The sequence below is a fragment of the Phacochoerus africanus genome, chromosome 13 (assembly GCF_016906955.1).
Source record: "Phacochoerus africanus isolate WHEZ1 chromosome 13, ROS_Pafr_v1, whole genome shotgun sequence".
Lineage (NCBI taxonomy): Eukaryota > Metazoa > Chordata > Mammalia > Artiodactyla > Suidae > Phacochoerus > Phacochoerus africanus.
The window spans coordinates 1,369,925-1,390,339 of record NC_062556.1 but is presented as its reverse complement, the minus strand read 5'-3'; the positions used below and the strand labels follow the sequence as shown (position 1 = coordinate 1,390,339).

The 20,415-nt window shown below is 43.1% G+C and overlaps 1 protein-coding gene across 3 annotated transcripts in view; it reads left to right on the top strand.

Moving 5' to 3' along the window:
• ZDHHC20 (zinc finger DHHC-type palmitoyltransferase 20) overlaps nt 1–20,415 on the top strand; it is a 73,007-nt gene that overhangs the window by 13,039 nt on the left and 39,553 nt on the right. For all 3 annotated transcript variants that reach the window (XM_047756367.1, XM_047756368.1, XM_047756369.1), the window contains exon 2: nt 15,846–15,872. In XM_047756367.1, the coding sequence (XP_047612323.1) occupies nt 15,846–15,872 (27 nt within the window). The remainder of the gene's footprint in view (nt 1–15,845; nt 15,873–20,415) is intronic.

Here is a 20,415-nt window from a genome sequence, read left to right as displayed (position 1 = left end):
TGGCTCAATTCCTAGCCTGGGAACTTCCATGTGCCATGGGTGTGGCCCTAAAAAGCAAAAAAAAAAGAAAGAAATTGAAAAGGAAGAAGGAGGAGTTCCCGCTGTGGCAAAGTGGGTTCATGATCTGGCTCATCTCTGTGATGTTGCTGGTTCAATCTCCAGGCCAGCACCGTGGGTTAAAGGCTCTGGCATTGTTGCGGTTGTGGTGTGGGTCTCAGGTGCAGTTCAGGTTTGATCCCTGGCCTGGGAATTTCCGTATGCTGCAGGTGCCCCAGGAAGAAAGAAAGAAGCAAGAGGAGAAGCTGTTCCTGTGTGCAAGTGATGAGATGGTATATGTTGCAAAGCCGAGAAGACCCATAACAGCAGAACACCTAAACAAAAGGAATTGAGTTTAATGGCAGGATGTAAAACAGCAAACAAAAAGGAATACTTTATGTATCTAATAACAAAAATAATTTAAAATATGGTAGGAGTTTCTGTCGTGGTTTAGTGGTTAATGAATGTGACTAGTATTCATGAGGACCCAGGTTCGATCCCTGGCCTCGATCAGTGGTTTGAGGATCCAGTGTTGCTGTGAGGTGTGGTGTAGGTCGCAGCTGCGGCTGTGCATTGCTGTGGCTGTGGTGTAGACTGGCAGCTACAGCTCTGATTTGATCCCTAGCGTAGAAACCTCTATATGCCATGGGTGTGGCCCTAAAAAGCCAAAAAAAAAAATTTTAAATAATGGTAGAGAAGTCTCTATTTCCAATGCCATCAGAAAGATAAAGTAATTAAGAATAAACTGAAGAAATATGCCAGGAGGCGTATAGGAGGAAAACATTCCTGAAAAATGTAAAAATAGACTTGAACTGGAGTTCCTGCTGTGGTTTAGCAGTAGCAAACCCGACTAGTGTCCATGTGATTCGGATTGGATCCCTGGCCTTGCTTGCGGAGTGAAGGACCCAGCGCTGCTGTGAGCTGTGGTGTAGGTCACAGACGCGGCTCGGATCTCATGTTACTCTGGCTGTGGTGTAGGCCGGCAGCTGTAGCCCTGATTCGACCCCTAGCCTGGGAACTTCCATTGTGGCCCTAAAAAAAAAAATGAAAATAAAAAGAAAGACTTGAACAAATGGGAAGATATTTCATGTTTAACATTTATAAGTAGAGTAACTTGGCATTACACAGAGTTAAATTCTCCCCAAGTTAATGTATAATTCCAGTCCCAATAAAGGTTTTTTTGGCCACGCCCACAGCATGCAGAAGTTCCCAGGCCAAGGGTTGGACACATGCCACAACAGTGACAATGCTGGGTCCTTAACTACTGGGTTACCAGGGAACTCCCCAGTAAAGCCTTTTTTTTTTCCGATGGCAGTAGATCACAGGGGAAAAATGAAGAAAAATTTCAACCAGACTCCTGAAAGAAAGAGAAAAGTGATAAAGAGGGCAAAATGCTGCCTGATTTTAAACTACTAACTTCTCAATAAAACTGTGAGAGCAGGGAGTGTAAATGAGAACTCTTTGTTTTTGTTCAGTTTTGCTATGAACCTACAACTGCTCTAAAACACAGTCTTTTGTAAAAATAGCTGTATGGCATGATGTGTGGACAGACATGTTGGCTAATGGAACAGAGCAGAATGTCCAGAAATAGACATTATAGAATTTAGAATGAAGTAGCACCTCCAGTGATAAAGAAAAAGATGAGAGGACCGGACAGATCGTCGGATAGGAATAAAATCAGGTCCAGTTCTCACATGATGCTCTAAAATGAACTGCCAGTGGATACAATCTTATTTTTTCTATATTTTATACTTTTTATTTTAAAATAATTTCAGACCTGTGGAATGTAATTCAGAGAACTTTGATATATCCTTCACCTAGATTCCCTAAAGGTTATCATTTGCTGCTTGCTTTATCATTTAGTCATTTTTGTCTCTGAAATATTTGAGAGTAAGTTGTAGGCCTAATGTCTCTTTACCTATAAATACCTCTATTATGTTCTAAGGACAAGAAAGTCTTTTTTTTTTTTTTTTTGCTTTTTAAGGCTACGCCCGAGGCATTTGGAGGTTCCCAGGCTAGGGGTTGAATCGGAGCTGTAGCCGCAGGCCAGTGCTACAGCCACAGCAATGTGGGATCTGAGCCGCATCTGCAACCTACAGCACAACTCACAGCAAAGCCAGATCCTTAACCCACTGAGCAAGGCCAGGGATCGATCCTGTGTCCTCATGGATGCTAGTCAGATTCGTTTCTGAATGAGCCATGACAGGAACTCCAAGAATGTCTTAATCTGTTCAGGCTTCTGTAACAGAATACTGCAGACTAGGTGGCTTGTCAGTAGTAGAAATTTAGTTCTCACACTTCTGGAGGCTGGAAGTCCAAGGTCAAGGTGCTGGCAGGACTCTGGCGACGTCCCACTTCTTGGTTCGTAGGTGGCTGTCTTTTCACTTTATTATCACATGACAGAAGGGATGGGGGGTCTCTTTCTGGCAAGGGCACTTTACCCATTCAAGAGAGCCTCACCTCCTGCTGGAATCACTTCTCAAAGGCCCCACCTGCAAATACGATCACACCAGACGTGGAGAGTTGTTTGTTTTGTTTTGTTTTTGGATGCAGTGACAGTGCTGGATCCTTAACCCAGTGAGCCACATGGGAACACCTAGGCGTCAGGATTCACTGTAACTGGGGGAACATGAACACTTAGTCCACAGCCAAGAACACTTGTCTTATGCAGTCAGAGTGCGGTTCTCGAGAGCAGGAAATTAACATTGGTAAGTTCTCCTCTCTGATCTGTAAGCCTTTCTGGGACTTTCCCAGTGTCCCACTAAGCCCTGGTTCTGCTCCTCGGCCAGGCCAGGTTCCCGTATGACAGCTCAGGTCTCTGCACTGTGCTTTGGTCTGGCAGGGACTCCCAGTCGTGCTTTGTGTTCCGTGACCGTGACATGGGAAGAGTACTCAAAGCAGCAGGTCTGTCTGCTGTCTCCTCACGCGTGCTTTTAGCACGAACGCCTCGGAAGTCAAGCCTGTCATCGACTGCACTGCCGTAGGGGCCGTTTACGTTGATCACCACTTAAGGGGGCCTTTGCCAAGCATCTCCGTCTGCAAAGGGAGTAATTAATAAGTGTTGATGAGCATTCGGTAGACCCGGACAACCCACACAGATCCCTCTTTGGGGAAGGACCTGCTCAGTTGTGCAGGTGCAGCCAGAAGGCATGACTCAGCTCACCCAGGGTCGCACCCTTGCCAGGCGGTGGCACCGGTGCTGAGTAAGAAGGTGCGGACTGCTCCCAGCTCCCTGCCTGCAGCCGAAGCGCAGCTAGGCCTGTGCTGCAGTGAGACATCTTCCTCTGTCCAATTATGCCCCCCTTTCTTTTACAAGCGTTGATCCCTGGTTAGTTTCTTGCACCCCAGACTCTGTCTCAGCACCTGATTCTGGAGACCCCAACCTAAGAAATGTCTCTGTGGGAAATTACCTGGAGGCTGCAGATCTGTTCATGTTACTCACCCTTACTCCTTCCTGGCGTCTAGTAAGGATTCTTCTTCTTCTTCTTCTTTTTTTTTTTTTTGGTCTTTTCAGGGCCACACCTGCGGCATATGGAGGTTCCCAGGCCGGGGGTCTACTCGGAGCTGTAGCCGCCGGCCTATGCCAGAGCCACGGCCACACCGGATCTGAGCCTTCTCTGCAACCTACACCACAGCTCACGGCAACGCCGTATCCTTAACCCGCAACCTCCTGGTTCCCAGTTGGGTTTGTTAACCACTGAGCCACAACGGGAACGCCCTCATATCTTCTCCTTTTAATAGTTAGAGTTCTAATGAAAGGAAAAGCTTCCCCCCACTTCTTCATTAATTCATTCATTTACATTAATTTACTCATTCATTTACATTCTCTTATTTACATCAGCATGCTCTCATGGATACTTCTTTTAGGTTATAATCTATCATTTACCTTGTTGCTCAAACTATCCCAGACTTAGCCAGTGGGAGCCCTTTCGGTTTGGTTTCTGTGTCCTGTTGACATGTCCCTTCGTTTTCCTTTCTTGACTTTCCGGCACTTTGTGATTTTTGAGGCTTATCTGATGCTTTTCCTGCCCCTGGAATCTGTCTTTTCAAAGTGGACCAAACCTGAATGTGAAAAATAGAAACATTGCAATACTAAGAAAAAAACATGGATGGAGGATCTTATAACCAGAGAGTGGGGAAAGCCTGATAGAAGAAGATTTAGATGTGGCACAGGGCGGGAAGTGTGAAAATGGCTTATAAACATGAAAAGGTGCTTGCCCTCATTTATAAATGCAAAGTGAAATTACCATGCAATACCAAAAGTTTGAAAGTACTTTATTGTAGAGAAGCAGACAGCCTCATTCATTGCTGGTGGAAGTATAAAAATGGTACAGCGCCTAGAACAGGAGTCTTAGGGAAAGCAGATGGGTTCGCTCTGGGCCCAGTAATCCCACTGCTAGGAAGCTACACTGAAGATAAACTTCCACAAGGAAATAGTGCGTGCATAGGGTTATTCATCGCCGCGCTGTCTGTAACAGCAGAGGATAGGACACGGCCCAGATGGCTATAATAGAGGCCTGATTGTGTAACTGGAACACCCACACAATGGAATGCCATGCAGGACTTTAAAAAGCAAACAGTGCTAGTCTCTGTGTACTAATGTGTACCGATTTCTAGGGTGTAAGAGAAAAAAAGCAAAATACAGACCAGAGTATATAAAGGAAGAAGTTAGAAATACATACTTATTTGCTTACCTTGCTAAGAGAAATAGTGGAAGAATAAAACAGACACTGATAAAAATGATTACCTGGGGTGAGGGGGTCGGCAATGAAAGCCAGGCCTTTCTGTGTGCCTTCTTAAATATTAAATTTTAATTTTTTTTTTTTTGGTCTTTTTGCTATTTCTTGGGCCGCTCCCGCGGCATATGGAGGTTCCCAGGCTAGGGGTCGAATCGGAGCTGTAGCCACCGGCCTACGCCAGAGCCACAGCAACGCAGGATCCGAGCCGCGTCTGCAACCTACACCACAGCTCACGGCAACGCCGGATCGTTAACCCACTGAGCAAGGGCAGGGACCGAACCCGCAACCTCATGGTTCCTAGTTGGATTCGTTAACCACTGCGCCACGACGGGAACTCCAGCAACTAAGATTTTCAAATTTAGATACATACAAATATATCTATACAAAGTGCAAAGATACAAATATAATGCCAGAGAAATTAAGAAAAAACTGTATGATGTTCTATTTGAATTGGAAATATGAATATAAATATTAATGTATAATATTACTCTTGTAGCCCAAAGGGCCTTAAGCAATGAAAGTAGTAGCCGTGAGTACCCCTAGTATCAAAGCTTGGTTTCCAAATATCATTAAAAGAACTAGTCCTCCTGGAGAGATGGCTAATGTCAGGTCGGGGTCGGGGTTGGGTGGGATATAAAGTCAACCTGGGACAGCTTGTGCTCTGCAGGAGGTGCTCACAGACCAGTGGGCATGAGTCCAGAGGTTTCAGGAGTCACTTGGAAGAGGCATTAGCCAAGTTGAGACCATTATTTATTTATTTATTTTTGGTCTTTTTTCCTTTTTCTAGGGCCGCTTCCCACTACATATGGAGGTTCCCAGGCTAGGGGTCTAATCAGAGCTGTAGCCGCGGACCTACGCCAGAGCCACAGCAACGCGGGTTCCGAGCCGCGTCTGCGACCTACACCACAGCTCACGGCAACGCCGGATCGTTAACCCACTGAGCAAGGGCAGGGATTGAACCCGCAATCTCAGGGTTCCTAGTCGGATTCGTTAACCACTGCGCCACGACAGGAACTCCCAAATTGAGATAATTTAAACATAAGAAGTCACAAGTGTAGTTGATGATGACACATTAAGTAAATCCATAAGTTTCTTTTTAAAATTTATTTTTGATATTCAAAAAGAAAAACTAAACTTATGTGCTAACAGTGGAGGTAAATATTATACCAATATGTTATTCTGAAAATGGGTAAAGGGAAATAATTATATATTTTTTCTTTTTTTAATAATGATTGTATTTTGGTACTGCCTTTCTAGAATGACTCTAGTAATCTCCAGTGGGAAAGCTCCTTACAGAAGATTGCCAGCTTAAAAGTATGGAAATAAGTAACAGAGGGTTTTTAATGTGATTTTCTAATGCTGTAGATTTTACAGAAATAACAGATTCAGGCGAGGTTTATCAATGGATGCTCAGACCATTAGATGAAAAGTCTCAGGGGAAGAAAATATTCACGTACTCTTAACATTTTGCGCCACAAAGAATTTCATGATTGTCAGGTGAAAAATGAACTTTTACATAGGATTTGGTGATCCCTGCTCACCACGTGGGCAAAAGGTAGCGTCCCTGATGGTGGCAAGCTTACGTGACGCACCTCCCGAGATGGTGCGCTGGGCGGTACACAGATGAGTGTTTCTGTTCCCCCCCATTATGCTCATGCCACTGGATTTCGATTGCAGTGGCAGCGCAGGAGGAAGGGAGGGTAGAGGAGGAGTGGAGAACTCCAAGCAGCAGCAGGTTCAGAATGCGAGGAGTCCATCGCCCAAGACATCCGCCACCCGTCCTCAGACCGCCACCGGCGCTTGGGGTTCTGGGAAGGCGATGGTCATGGGGCATTGCTTTTGAGTCTCCCCCCATCACTGCTTAAAGAGAAAACAACTTGAGTTGTAGGCACCACAGCCCAGGGTGCCAGAGACTGGGGATGAGCTGGAGACGGAGACTCCCAGATGACTGCAGAGATGCCTTCTTACACTCCGAGGTGAACGTTAACTGTGTATGCTCTTAGTAGACCTAAGTGAGGCTGGTAAGGAAGAGAACACATAATTTGCAATGGATATTTGCTCTACCAAAGTAGATGTGGGGGAGGGGTCCCATCGTGGCGCAGCGGCCAACAAACCCAACTAGTATCTGTGAGGACGTAGGCCCCATCCCTGGCCTTGCTCACTGGGTTAAGGACCTGGCGTTGCCAGTTGCCTTGAGCTGTGGTGTAGGTCACATACACGGCTTGGATCCTGCATTGCTGTGCCTGTGGTGGAGGCCAGCAGCTGTAACTCCGATTCGACCCCTACCTGCGAACTTCCATGTACCGTGGATGTGGCCCTAAAAAGTTAAATGAGTAAATAAATGCTTTAAAAAAAAAGGTAGAAATGGTATACCTATTAGCGGATGGAGAACTTATGTGCCACAAATTGTTTAAACCTTTCAGTAATCATATTACTGGTAATACTTTTGGTCTTGTTGATTGAAATCACATCAAGCATCTTTTCTAACCACAACACTGTGAGACTAGGAATTGCCAGAAACTACAAGAAAAAAACATAACTGTGGAGGCTAAAAACTATGCTGCTGAATAACCAGTGGGTCACTGAAGAAATAAAAAAATATGTGGAGGACTATGCCAGACTAGGGAGGGAACCTTTGCCTCCACAGCAACCTGAGCCACTGCAGTCGGATTCTTGCCACTGCATTGCAGTGGGAACTCCTCTGTGGTACTTTAAGATAACAAAATCGTGGAAACGGAGAACGGGTGATAGTCTCCAAGGGTTGAAGGGAGCGAAGGGAGGTGGGTGTGGTTATAAAGTGGCACCAGCGAGCGGGAAGGATCTGAGCGGTGCTGGAAATGCTCTGTCTGTCGACTGCGGCGGACGGGAAACTCGCACACATGATGCAGCAGTAGAGACCGAACTGCACACACGCAGGAGCAGAACTGAGGAAATCCGCACAAGACAGGCAGGGTATGTCAGTGGAAGTTGCCTAACTGGCTTTGTGCTGTAGTTTCGTAAGATGTTACCATTGGGGGAAACTGGGCAAAGGGCACCTGGGATACCTCTGTATTATTTCTTACAACTGCATCTGTGATTATTATCTCAATAAAAATTTCAAGGAAACAAATAAAACACCTGGTGACAAATGAGAAAACACAATGATCCAAAACCTGGAGAGTGCAGCGGAAGCAGCGGTAGGAGGGGAGCCTGCAGGGATACAAGCCTACTTCAGGAAGCAAGGAAAACTCTCAAGAACTTAATCGTATGAGGAAGGATCAGAAAAAAGGAACAAAACCCAGTTAGGAGAGGAGAAGAAGTCATAAAAATCAGAACAGAAATAAATGAAATAATAGAGACTTAAAAAAATAGAAACTATCAGTGAAACTAAGGGCTGGTTCTTTGAAAAGGTTACCAAAATTGATAAACCTTTAGCCAGACTCATCAGGAAAAAAAAGGCCCTGAATCAGTAAAATCAGAAATGAGAAGTTAAAGCTGACACCACTGAAATACAAGGGCTCATAACAGATTACCTCAAACAACTGTATGCCAGTAAAGTGGATATCCTAGAAGAGGGAGACAGATTACTCGACGTGTGTGATCGCCCAAGGCTGAACCCAGGAGAAAGACAAAATATGAACAGGCCAGTTACTGTGATGAAATTGAATCAGTAATAAAAGAAATTCTCAACAAATAAGCAACCAGGACCAGATGGCTTCAGGTGAACTCTACCAAATTTGAGAAGAAGCGTACACTTTTCAGACTGTTCTAAAAAAATTGCAGAGGAGGGAGGGCTTCTATACTCATTCTGTGAGGCCAGCATTGCCCTGATACCAAAACCAGACAAAGATACCACACAAAAAAGAAAATTACAGGCCAGTATCACTGATGGACATAAGTGAAGAAAATCTTCAACAAAATAATAGCAAATTGAAATCAGTAATACACTGAAAGGATTGCTGTCCACAAATTAGCCGTTGCGATCCACTGCATTAACAGAAACTGCACGATCATCTCAGTAAATGCAGAAACACCTGACAAAACTCCGTATCCATTTATGATACTAAAAAAAACTCTCCAGAAAGTGGGTATTAGAGGGAACCTACCCCAATATAGTAAAGGCCACATGTGATAAGCCCACAGTTAACGTTGTACACAATGATGAAAAGCTGAAAGCATTTCTCTAAGGTCAGGAATAAGACAAGGATGCCCACGCTCAGTACTTTTATTAAACAGTACTGGAAGTCCTAGCCACAGCTACCAGATAAGAACAAGACAACACATCCAAATTGAAAAGGAAGAGTAGAATTATTACTGTTTGCAGCTGACGTGATAGTATACATAGAAAATCCTGAGGATGCAAGCAGAGAACTGCAAAAGCTCATCAATGAATTTAGCAAAGTTGCAGAATACAAAATTAATATTCAGAAATCTGTTGCGTTTCTATATACTAACAGCAAGCTAACTGAAAGAAATTAAGGAACCAGTTCCATTTACCATCACATCAAAAAGAACAACATGCTGGAAGTTCCCATTGTGGCTCAGTGGGTTAGGACCCAGTGTTGTCTCTGTGAGGATGTGAGTTCAATCCCTGGCCTGGCTCAGTGGGTTAAGGATCTGGGATTGCCATAAGCTGCAGTGGAGGTCACAGATGTGGATTGGATCCAGGTGACCGTGGCACAGGCCCTAGCTGCAGCTCCAGTTCAGCCCCTGGCCAGGTACTTCTGCAGGTGCAGCCATTAAAAAGAAGAAGAAGAAGAAGAAGAAAAAGAGAGAACTTGGAGATAGAACAATAAAAGTTACCCAGTGTGGGGGTTCCCGTCATGGCTCAGTGGTTAACAAATCCGACTAGGAACCATGAGGTTGTGGGTTCGGTCCCTGGCCTTGCTCAGTGGGTTGGGGATCTGGCGTTGCTGAGGCTCTGGCATAGGCCGGCAGCTGCAGCTCCGATTTGACCCCTAGCCTGGGAACCTCCATATGCCATGGGAGCGGCCCTGGAAAAGGCAAAAAGACAAAAAATTAAAAAAAATAAATTATCCAGTGTAAACAACAGAAGAAATTAGACCAAGAAGTAAATGAATAATCAGTGACTTGTGAGACTATTAAAAAAATTCAAATTTTGTGTCATCAGAGGTCTAGAAGGAGAGAAGAATGACAGTTGGGCTGAAATAGTATTTGAAGGAATTATACCTTAAAATTTTGCCGAGTTCCCATCGTGGCTCAGTGGTTAACGAATCTGACTAGGATCCATGAAGTTTCGAGTTCGATCCCTGGCCTTGCTTGGTGGTTTAAGGATCCGGCGTTGCCGTGAGCTGTGGTGCAGGTAACAGACATGGCTCGGATCCTGCGTTGCTGTGGCTCTGGAGTAGGCCAGAGGCTACAGCTCTGATTTGACCCCTAGCCTGGGAACCTCCATATGCCGTGGGAGCGGCCCTAGAAAAGGCAAAAACACCAAAAAAAAAAAAAAAAGCTTAAAATTTTGCAAATGTTACGAAAGACATAAACCTATAGGTTCTAGAAGCTGAGTGAACGCTAGACAAGATAAGTCACATTGTCCATTCCAAGACACATCATAACCAAACTTCTGAAATCTAAAGACAAAGACCAAATCTTGAAAGGAGTGACAAAGTAATACTTTACTTCTGGGGGAAATTAGAGTAACAGCAGATTTTTTTTTTCATCAGAAACCATAGGAGTTCCCGTGGTGGCGCAGTGGTTAACGGATCCGACTAGGAACCATGAGGTTGCGGGTTCGGTCCCTGCCCTTGCTCAGTGGGTTAACGATCTGGCGTTGCCGTGAGCTGTGGTGTAGGTTGCAGACTCGGCCCGGACCCCACGTTGCTGTGGCTCTGGCGTAGGCCGGTGGCTACAGCTCCGATTCAACCCCTAGCCTGGGAACCTCCATATGCCGTGGGAGCGGCCCAAGAAATAGCAAAAAGACCAAAAAAAAAAAAAAAGAGACCATAGAAGCCAAAAGGAAGTGCCATGGCATTTTTCAAGTGCTGAACAACAACAACAAAAAGAACTGTCAACCCACAATCCTATATCCAGCAGGTATTGTTCCGTCAAGGATGAAAGTTAGCAGATACAGATTCAGACAGCTGATTCGTACATTATAAATATCTGAAGCAAAAAACATGATAAAGGCAGTAATGCAGCTTTCTTCTCACATGCTTCTGACTTGTCAAGGAAGCACAGTTTTTTCCCTGTGACTTTACCAAAGATGTATCCGTTAGCCAGAACTGTATCACGAAGCTGCAGCAGATACAAGGACTGGTGGTAGAGTGAGGGTATCTGGGATTTCCCGTGGCAGGTAGTGGGAGATAGGGGAGAACGGGGGCAGTTAGGTGGAGAAAACTTAGGGACAGCTCTAATGTTCACAGAGCCGTGCATTTAGGTTAAAATCCTCTGTAAATGAGTACAAGGTCATTGATACTATTGGAAAAGCAACATTCATTGTATCTCTAAAAGTCACATGTAACCATTTAGTATGCACAATGTTTTTTTGTAGTCCTGGCCTTATCAAAGGGATTTTAAACTATATTGGGACCCTCAGAAAATGGAGTATTCCTCTCTGAGGCGAGGGGCTCTACAGACGGCCAGTTTCAGTGGGCCCTGAGGATCCTCTGTCCGTGTAATTGGAGGGGCAGCTAACAGATACTATGGGCTGATTCCACACCACCCTGTACCCGGTGCTGGTGAGTCCGTGTGTCCCTTCCCCCACGGAAACCTGCGAGGAACTGCAGATTAGAAACGGGTAATTGTGGCCCAGGGTCAGGAGTGTTAGGAAAAGGAAATTATAAAGTGCTGTGGGAATGTATGCTGCGGAGAGTTATTTAACCCATTCCTCTGGTGAGGAAAGCCCTCTGTGAATAAGTGGCTCTGGTCATTCTTGGTTTGCCTAGCTTTGTTTTTCTTATGAAACAGTTTTGTTGTTTCCTGTAATTGCGTCTGTTTTAGTGGGAAAAGGTGAAGAGGCGGCCACCAGAAACTGTTGCCCCAAATGCACTTTTAAGTCAGAATCCTCTGCTCTGAGAAGTGTGATCACAAAGTATGTTACCAACTTTTGACCTTTGCTAATAAGATTTTTTAAAATGATTATCTTTGTGTAGTTTTACTTTGGATTTCTCTTGTAAATGAAGTTGACCTTCTTTTTATGTTTGAGATTTTGTATTCCCTTTTCTGTGAAAAAGTGGGTTGTTTGTAAAAAACTCTTAGTGGAGTTCCCAGTTGGCTCAGCAGGTTAAGGATCTGGCGCTGGCGCTGCTGTCACTCGCATCACTGCTGTCACATGGGCTTGATCCGTGGCCAGGGAACTTCTGCATGCCATGGGTGCAGTCAAACATAAAAATTAAAATAAACTCTCACTGATTTGTAGGTACTTTCAAATATTAGAGAACTTAGTTTTTAGTCTGTGGGAGGAATTGTGAATATTTCTTCCTAGTTTTTTGTTGTCTTAGAGTAACTTTTTTTAAGCTATTTTATTTTTACTTTTATGCAGTCAGATGAATCAGTGTTTCCTGTGGCTTCTCTGTTTTGTGTCATAATCTGAAATACCTAGTCTGCTCCAAAAGTATATATATTTAACATTTTTCTTTGGTTCATCTAGTACATGCACAGTTTGGTTTGATTTTGTTTTGCATTTAAATCTTGGTTACATTTGGAGTTTATCCCGGTCTGTGTTGTGAATCCCAGTAATATCTTTTATCCACATGGCTACCCATTTGTCCTAATGCCTTCTGTTCCTCTGTCCACACTAATTTGAAATCCTGTATTGATACATAGGAGTCCATTTTGGAGCTTTCTGTTCTGTTCCATTGATTTGTTTATTCGTGAACTAGTATAACTGTTTTAATGATTAGTACATTTATAATATTTTTTAAACACCACAGTTTTATATTTGCCACCACTAGTGCGCTCCTTTCATTAGTCTTCTTTTTAAAAAAAATATATTTTAAAATTACAGTTGACTTAGTGTTCTGTCAGTTTCTGCTGTGCAGCAAAGTGACCCAGTTATACATATACGTACATTCTTCCTTTCACATTATCCTCCATCATGTTCCATCACAGGTGATCAGATGTAGTTCCTTGGGCTGTACAGCAGAATCTCATTGCGCATCCATTCCAAATGCAGTGGTTTGCTTCGACGAACCCCCGACTCCCAGTCCCCTCCCACTCCCTCCTGGCAACCCCAGGTCATTCTTCAAGTCCATGAGTTTGTTTCTTTTCTGTAGTTGGGTTCATTTGTGCCATGTGTTAGACCCCAGATAAAGTGATATCATAGGTTATTTGTCTTTCTCCTTCTGACTTACTTCACTTAGTACGAGTCTCTAGTTCCATCCATGTTGCTGCAAATGGCATTATTTTGTTCTTTTTTATGGCTGAGTAGTAGTCCATTGTGTATATGTACCACATCTTGTTAATCCAGTCATCTGATGATGGACCTTTAGGTTGTTTCCAAGTCTTGGCTATTGAATAGTGCTGCAGTGAACATAGGGGTGCATGTATCTCTATCAGTGAATGCTTTGTGTGGATATATGTGCAGGAGTGGGATTGCTGGATCATATGGTAGTTCTATATTTAGTTTTTTGAAGTACCTGCATAATGTTTTCTTAGTGGTTGTACCTATTATTATTCTCTTTCAAAATTTTCCTGTCCTGTCATGCAAGATTATTTTTCCACCAATAAACTCTGGAATCTGTCTAGTTAAAAAATAAAAGTATTTTTATTGAGATTTCAAAAAATTTGTAAATTAGTATAGGGAGAATTGCCATTTTAATGATGACTCTTCTGTATAAGAATATAAGCCTTTTCACTCGTTCAGATTTTTATTAGTGTCCCCAAGAAACAGTAAAATGTTTCTTTTATAGATACTGCTCAATTCCTGCACTTATTCCTAGGGACATGATCTTTTTAGAAGACTTTGTAAATAAAACTTTCTTTTATTATAACTTCTACGTAATGATTGCCTGTGTATTAGAAAGCTACTGATTTCTGTGTATCAGGATTTGTACACTGCCACCTCTTATTCGTAATAGTTTTTCAGTTTGTTTTCTTTGACTATGAAGGAATGTAGTCATGTAATCTACAAACGGTGACACATGTACCTTCGGTCTTTATACAACCAGTTTATTTCTCTTTTATAATTTTGTGGCTGTTGCAGTGCTTTCTAGTCATTTAATGTCATGGCTTATATGGAGGATTATATTTTTCATGTGCACTAGCGCAGTGGGGAAATGCTTTGATTAAAGGTTCGGCCATTTACTTAAATGTTTCAATTAAACTGCCCAGGGTTTAACTGCCCCAGACCATACCTGAATGACCTAAGATTGGCAAAAAGAAAACTTAGGGCTTTCCAGGGCAGCGTTAAAAAAAAAATAATAATAATGATCATGAACCTGTTTGTTTTGTTCCCAGCTTTAGTGGGATCACTTAGGTAGTGTTTTCTCATTGCATTGTGGTGGTTTCAGGACTGAGGTAGATGTATTTTAGTGTATTTAGGAGGTATCTCTGTTTTATCAGGAGACTTTAGGATACTGAATAAATAGTCATTTCTTAAGCATTGCTGCTGTACGCCAGGCTTTGGAACTAAAACACTGAATAAAATGAGAGATAGCACAGGAAAGGATACAAGTCTAAGTAGAGGTGAGTTCAGACCTTACCTGCCCTGCAGGTACTAGCTCTGTGATGTCAGGCAAGTCATTTGACTGTTCCGAGTCTTTGTTGATCTGTTAAATGGAGCTCTTGATAACTCCTGGGGTTGTCACTGTTCTGAGACAGGACTGCACACTGGTTCAGTGCGGCGGGGTGAGACGGACACAGCCTCAAGTAGTTACAAGCAATGAGGTGGTGCGGTAGAGATGGAAGAGCGAGCAGTCGTGACAGCAAGGGTGCCCGCTCGGCCTGCAGAGGGACCTGCAAGGCTCTGCAGAGGAGGCGTGGAGGCTGGGCCTGAAGGACGAGCGGGGGCTCACAGCACGCTTGCGACTGCCTGATGTATTTGGGGAACGGCGAGTTTTTTCGGGCGGATTAGACCATGGGTGTGGGCAGATGGCAGAGGGCCTGCAGGTCACAGGGGCCTGCAGTGTTGAAGAGTGTTTGCCCTTCCGAGTGGCTGGGGCGAGGCGTTCAGTGACCGCAGAGAGCTGCTTTAAGCTGTCACGTTGGAGAAGGTGCTGAAATGGCACTGGGGCGATGGGGCGGGGGGCAGATTTGAGGACACTTAGGCAGTAGAATCGACAGGACCTAGAGGCCACTGGGCTGTCCAGAGAGGAGGAGTGAAGAACCGTTTCTGGGGGTTTAGACTAGGGAGAAGAAGTGCTCTAGGAGTTCCCGTCGTGGCGCAGCGGAAACTAATCCAACTAGGAACCATAAGATTGCAGGTTCGATCCCTGGCCTCGACCAGTGGGTTAAGGATCAGGGGTTGCCGTGAGCTGTGGTGTAGGTTGTAGACATGGCTCGGATCTGGAGTTGCTGTGGCTGTGGCGTAGGCCAGCGGCTACAGCTCTGATTTGACCCCTAGCCTGGGAACCTCCATATGCCACAGGTGCAGCCCTAAAAGGACAAAAAGCCAAAAAAAAAAAAAAGTGCTCTAAAAATTGCAGGGGTAGGAGTTCCCATTAAGAAACCCTCATAGTGTCCATGAGGATGCTGGTTTGATCCCTGGCCTGGCCCAGTGGGTTAAGGATCCAGCGTTGCTGTGCCTGTGGTGTAGGCCTGCGGCTGCAGCTCCAGTTTAACCCCTAGCCTGGAAATTTCCATATGCTGCACCTGCGGCCCTGAAAGAGCAAAAAGAAAAAGAAGACAGCTAACGAAAGCATCATGACTATAATAACCATGTTGATTATACTTAAAATTAACAGAAGTCTCAAAACAATTTTCATGCAATTGCAATATTCATGATAAAGAATAATTTGAATCTTACTCTTTCCAGGGATTTTTGAGTGTGAAAATCTGAATTTGTGCTAGTGTTTACATTTTATAACTAAATTTTATTGTGAAAATGATATTAAGATGAATAGTTAACCTGAAATAAGCTTTGTATACAAGTGTTTAAAGTCTATTTATTCACTGTGTTTTCTTTTATTCTAGTTACTCTTTCCGGAAATGGAGAAAACGGTAAGGCATTTTCATTCTCACTGTAAGCAGACTACTAATGGTGTCTAATTGTAACCCTTATACTTTTTATTTAGTGATGACTGCATGTATTTTTGTTTTCAGAAAGAAAATACGTATTCTTTAAGTGATTAAAAAGATGTATTATTGGGTTTATTTCTGGACATTCAGTGCATTCTCTGTTGTGTTGTTTATATAAATTAGAGTTGCATTACTTTTTCAGGCGTCTGGTACCCAGACTTCTTTGACATATACAGGTTTCTGCCTTGTGCGTTCCTTAGGACGCTCCTCGCGGCAGAGGCGCGGAGATTTTAGCAGCACTTCCAGCTGTAGGTTTGAGGAGGAGGTTTCTTCCATGATGTCTGCACTTTATTGGTGGTTCTCTGTGCATGTGTTAAAAATAGTTCTTTACCACTTACAGTCTTTTAACTTTCTTTTTTTGGCGGCCCCTTGGCATGTGGAGCTCCCGGCCCAGGGATCAGATCTGAGCCACAGTCTTGACCTGAGCCACAGCCGCGGCAGTGCTGGAGCCTAACCCACTGTGCTGGGCCGGGGATCAAACCCACGTCCCGAGGCTCCCAAAATGCCGCCGATCCCATTGCACCACCGCGCCACAGCGGAGCTCCTCATTTTTAATTAAATAACCACACTCTGAATTTATAAATTGTATTACTAGTTCATTTTGAAATGGAATTAAAGTTTTTAGAATCACCAAAGAGGCAGAGCCTACCGAGAAAAACCATTGCTCAAAATTTCACTGAGACCGGAGTTCCCATCATGCCTCAGTGGAAACCAATCTGACAAATATCCATGAGGATGGGGGTTCGATCCCTGGCCTCACTCAGTGGGTTAAGGATCCAGTGTTGCCATGAGCTGTGGTGTAGGTTGCAGATGAGGCTTGGATCCTGTGCTGCTGTGGCTGTGGTGTAGGCTGGCAGCTGCAGCTCCTATTCAACTCCTGACCTGGGAACTTCCATATGTTGCAGGTGTGGCCCTAAAAAGCAAAAAAAGAAAAAAAGAAAATTTTGAGTCCTTTGATGTCAGATTTCAAAAATAAAATTTGATTCGAATTTAGAAATCCAGCAGATTTGTGAAACAGTCGAATAGTTAGAAATCATTGATAAATATTCTTCTTACTAGAAATACAGAGCATTAAGCATGTAAATCTCAAGTCAGCTTTGAATCTGTAATAAATATTACTGCAGAGTAAATGTAGCCTCAGTCTTGGTCGGCTAGTTTTTCTTCCTTAAAATTAAAACCGTCTCCTGTATGTTGAAAGCACAGATAGAGAAAGCAGAGAACTCCTAAAGTTCTTATGAAAGAACTTTTAACTTCCATCGTTATGTTTTGGGGCGGTCTTTCCCATGTCTTTCAGAGAGTCTTTCGGTGAAGTTTTTTGTTTGCTTATTTGTTTGTTTTTTTTATTCAGTTACAGGTGATTTTTGAATTAGACTTTTTGATTTGCAAGTTCAGTTTTTTCTTTCAGCTTTGATTTAACTTGCTAGTTAAGCTCTTAAGTATTACTTCTAATCAGTAGTTTATAGCCATATATGTGGGATTATTAGCAATCACATTAATTTGAATTTATTTAAAAATATTTCCTGTTGTTCTTCACATTATAATTTGATAATTACCGTGTGGTTAAGTGCTTCCTGTATTCCAGGCAATACAGAAAGATTTATTTTATCTTTTCTTTCTTTAACTGAGGTTACAATGTTTTAAGGCAAAAACCATTTTGTTTTTGTTCTTTTGGAGAGCAGAAATAGTCTAAAAATATATTAAATGTTTTTTTAAAAACTAAGAGTGTGTTTTAAAAACTTTGAGTTGTAAGTAACTAAATGATTAAGAAGTTTAAAATAAAGTGACCTCAAGGTTACCATTTACCTCAAAACTGCAGTAATGTGTAGAGGAGCATTGACAAGCTTGACTGGAAACTGGGGACAGGCAGTAATATGAGTAAGTGAAGGAGACCCTGCAGACTTGACAGCGGCCTCAGTGCTGGTGTGGCAGCAGGAGACCCAGCTCTAGCATGTTTTTCCAAAGGGTGAAAAATGAAGGAATACTATTGAATCCATTGTTTAGAACGTAAGGTTCACCCTGGAGGGAGCTGAAATGACAGAGAATGCACATCTTGAGAAATGAGAAGATTCAATGAGCATGACAGTCAGTTTTAGTGAAAGTGAAAAGAAAGCACACTTGAAAACAGAAGGACGTTGCGGTCAGTTAGACGATGTTGTCTCTAAAGTAGGTGTGTTCACTAAGACGATAATTAGAGAAGTGGAATAAACTAATTGTACATACGACATCTGAAAAGGACCTTGGATTTTTGTCAGGCTTCTATGGGTTTGAATTCTGGCTTTATTATTTAGAAACTGACACTGGGCAAGGTATTAAATTCTCCGAGCCTTGTTTTTACATTTATAAGCTGAAAGAATACCTGTGAGACCATTGTGAGAGCTGGAAATGAGTATAGGTACGTATCTCCTGGCAGACTCTGAGTTAAGCGCAGAAGGCGATTTGAGCAGCTGTAGTTAAATGCAGTTACTAGGAAGCCCCAGAGGTTCCAGTGCCTTCATTAATCATGCGGATGGAGCTGTTTCCTAGGAAATTCACAGCCAAAGGGGAAGAAACTGAGCCCCGTGTTTTGCGCTGGTCATTGGAATGGGTTAGAAGCCACAGAGGCTAGAGACTAAAGCCGGTTGGGTTTTGCGGTAACCCAAATGAGGCAGGCAGCAGTTTATGAACCATGGCACTAAGTGGGAAGAGAAGGCAACATCTACTTTGAAAGAGATTTGAGGAACTGGCAGTTGCAGTGCGTGCTTTGTGCTGAACGCGGTGCGGTGTGAGGGGTCACTGAGCCCCGGCTTCCCGCATAAGTCACCTGTGAGACTCAGGGGCCTGTTGTGTGAGACCAGGCACGGACCAGTTGTAATGGCAGAGAAAATGTCGGGTCCAGCACATTGTTGATTTTTTATCATTTTATTTAAAAACATTTTTTAAAAATCCCAAAACAGGGAAAAATAAGCTCAGGTCTTCAAGTTGAATGCAAGTGCACATACAGACCTCACTGCATCGTTCCTTTGTTTTTGAAGGGCCGCACCCATGGTGTATGGTAGTTCCTGGGCCAGAGATTGAATCCAAGCTGCAGCTTTGACCTACCCTGTAGCTGTAACAATGCAGATCCTTAACCCACTGACTGAGGCCAGGGATCGAACCCAAATCCTCATGGATACCATGCCAGGCTCTTAACCTGCTGGGCCACACTGGGAACTCCCCCTGTATTGTTCTTAATGTTTCTCATCTAACTGCCGACCAGTGAAAACTTTTATCACTCCAAAAATTTGGGCAACACTGAAACAGGGTAATATACAAAAAGAACCAGATTTTGAGAAGAAGGAGTTAGTATGCTTAGATAACAGTGATAATAATAGCCTGTATTTATTGAGGATGTATTATGTGTCGGACACTGTTCCAGGTGTTTTGCATTTATTAGTTCATTAGTATTAAGCAGCTAACTTACATGAAACACATTAAGTGCTTCAGCTACAGTCTAAACTTATTATTTGGGCCATATAGACTAAGAGGTATTAATTTCTGAAAGTAATGGAGAAAGGTTTTGTAGGAAAAGTAATATTTGGTCTGAACTTTTTTTTTTTTTTTTTTTTGTCTCTTTGTCTTTTTAGGGGCCACACCCCGTGGCATATGGAGGTTCCCAGGCTAGGCAGTCTAATTGGAGCTATAGCTGCTGGCCTGCGCCAGAGCCACAGCAACGTGGGATCTGAGCTGCATCTGCGACCTACACCACAGCTCACGGCAACGCCGGATCCTTAACCCACTGAGCGAGGCCAGGGATTGAACCAGCCACCTCATGGATACTAGTTGGGTCCATTACAGCTGAGCCACGATGGGAACTCCTGGCCTGAACTTTTAAAATGAGTGGAATCTTAGTCTTTTATGCTTGTCTGTACTTCCTTTTCTTTGATGAGTTTATGGTTCTGTATTCCAAACTGAACAAAAATTGATAGAAAGTCTTGCTTCTTACAGATAGAAAAAACAATTCTGCTTCTTACAGATAAAAACCAACTGCGGATCACAACAAAAACTTGTCTGCTGTGAGTTATATCAGCGAGTTAAGACTTGGAGATAAGGATGTTGGACCATTACACGAATTTACTTAGGAAACAGCGGCAGAAATTCAACATGGCTAAAATATTTTCATTACCGTGTGCTGAAAAGGACAGTGAAATTTAGGATGACTTTTCTGAATAATCCAAGAATTGAGTTCATGTGTAGTTCCCTGGTTTAATGTTCATGGTGATGGAATCTGTCTTACATAATTTCAGGTCATTTAAATTGTAGTTTTAGGAAGTGCTTCTCATCTCAGACTATAGTCCTTACTTAGGAACCAGGCCAGTAACCCTTAAATGTAGGAATAGAATGTTTTTTCATATGTGTAATGTTACATCATGCAGAGAGTGTATTTATTTGATGTTTTAGTGCATTTTACTTAAACTTTTTATTGGACTAAGCCTTCTGACCCTAAATA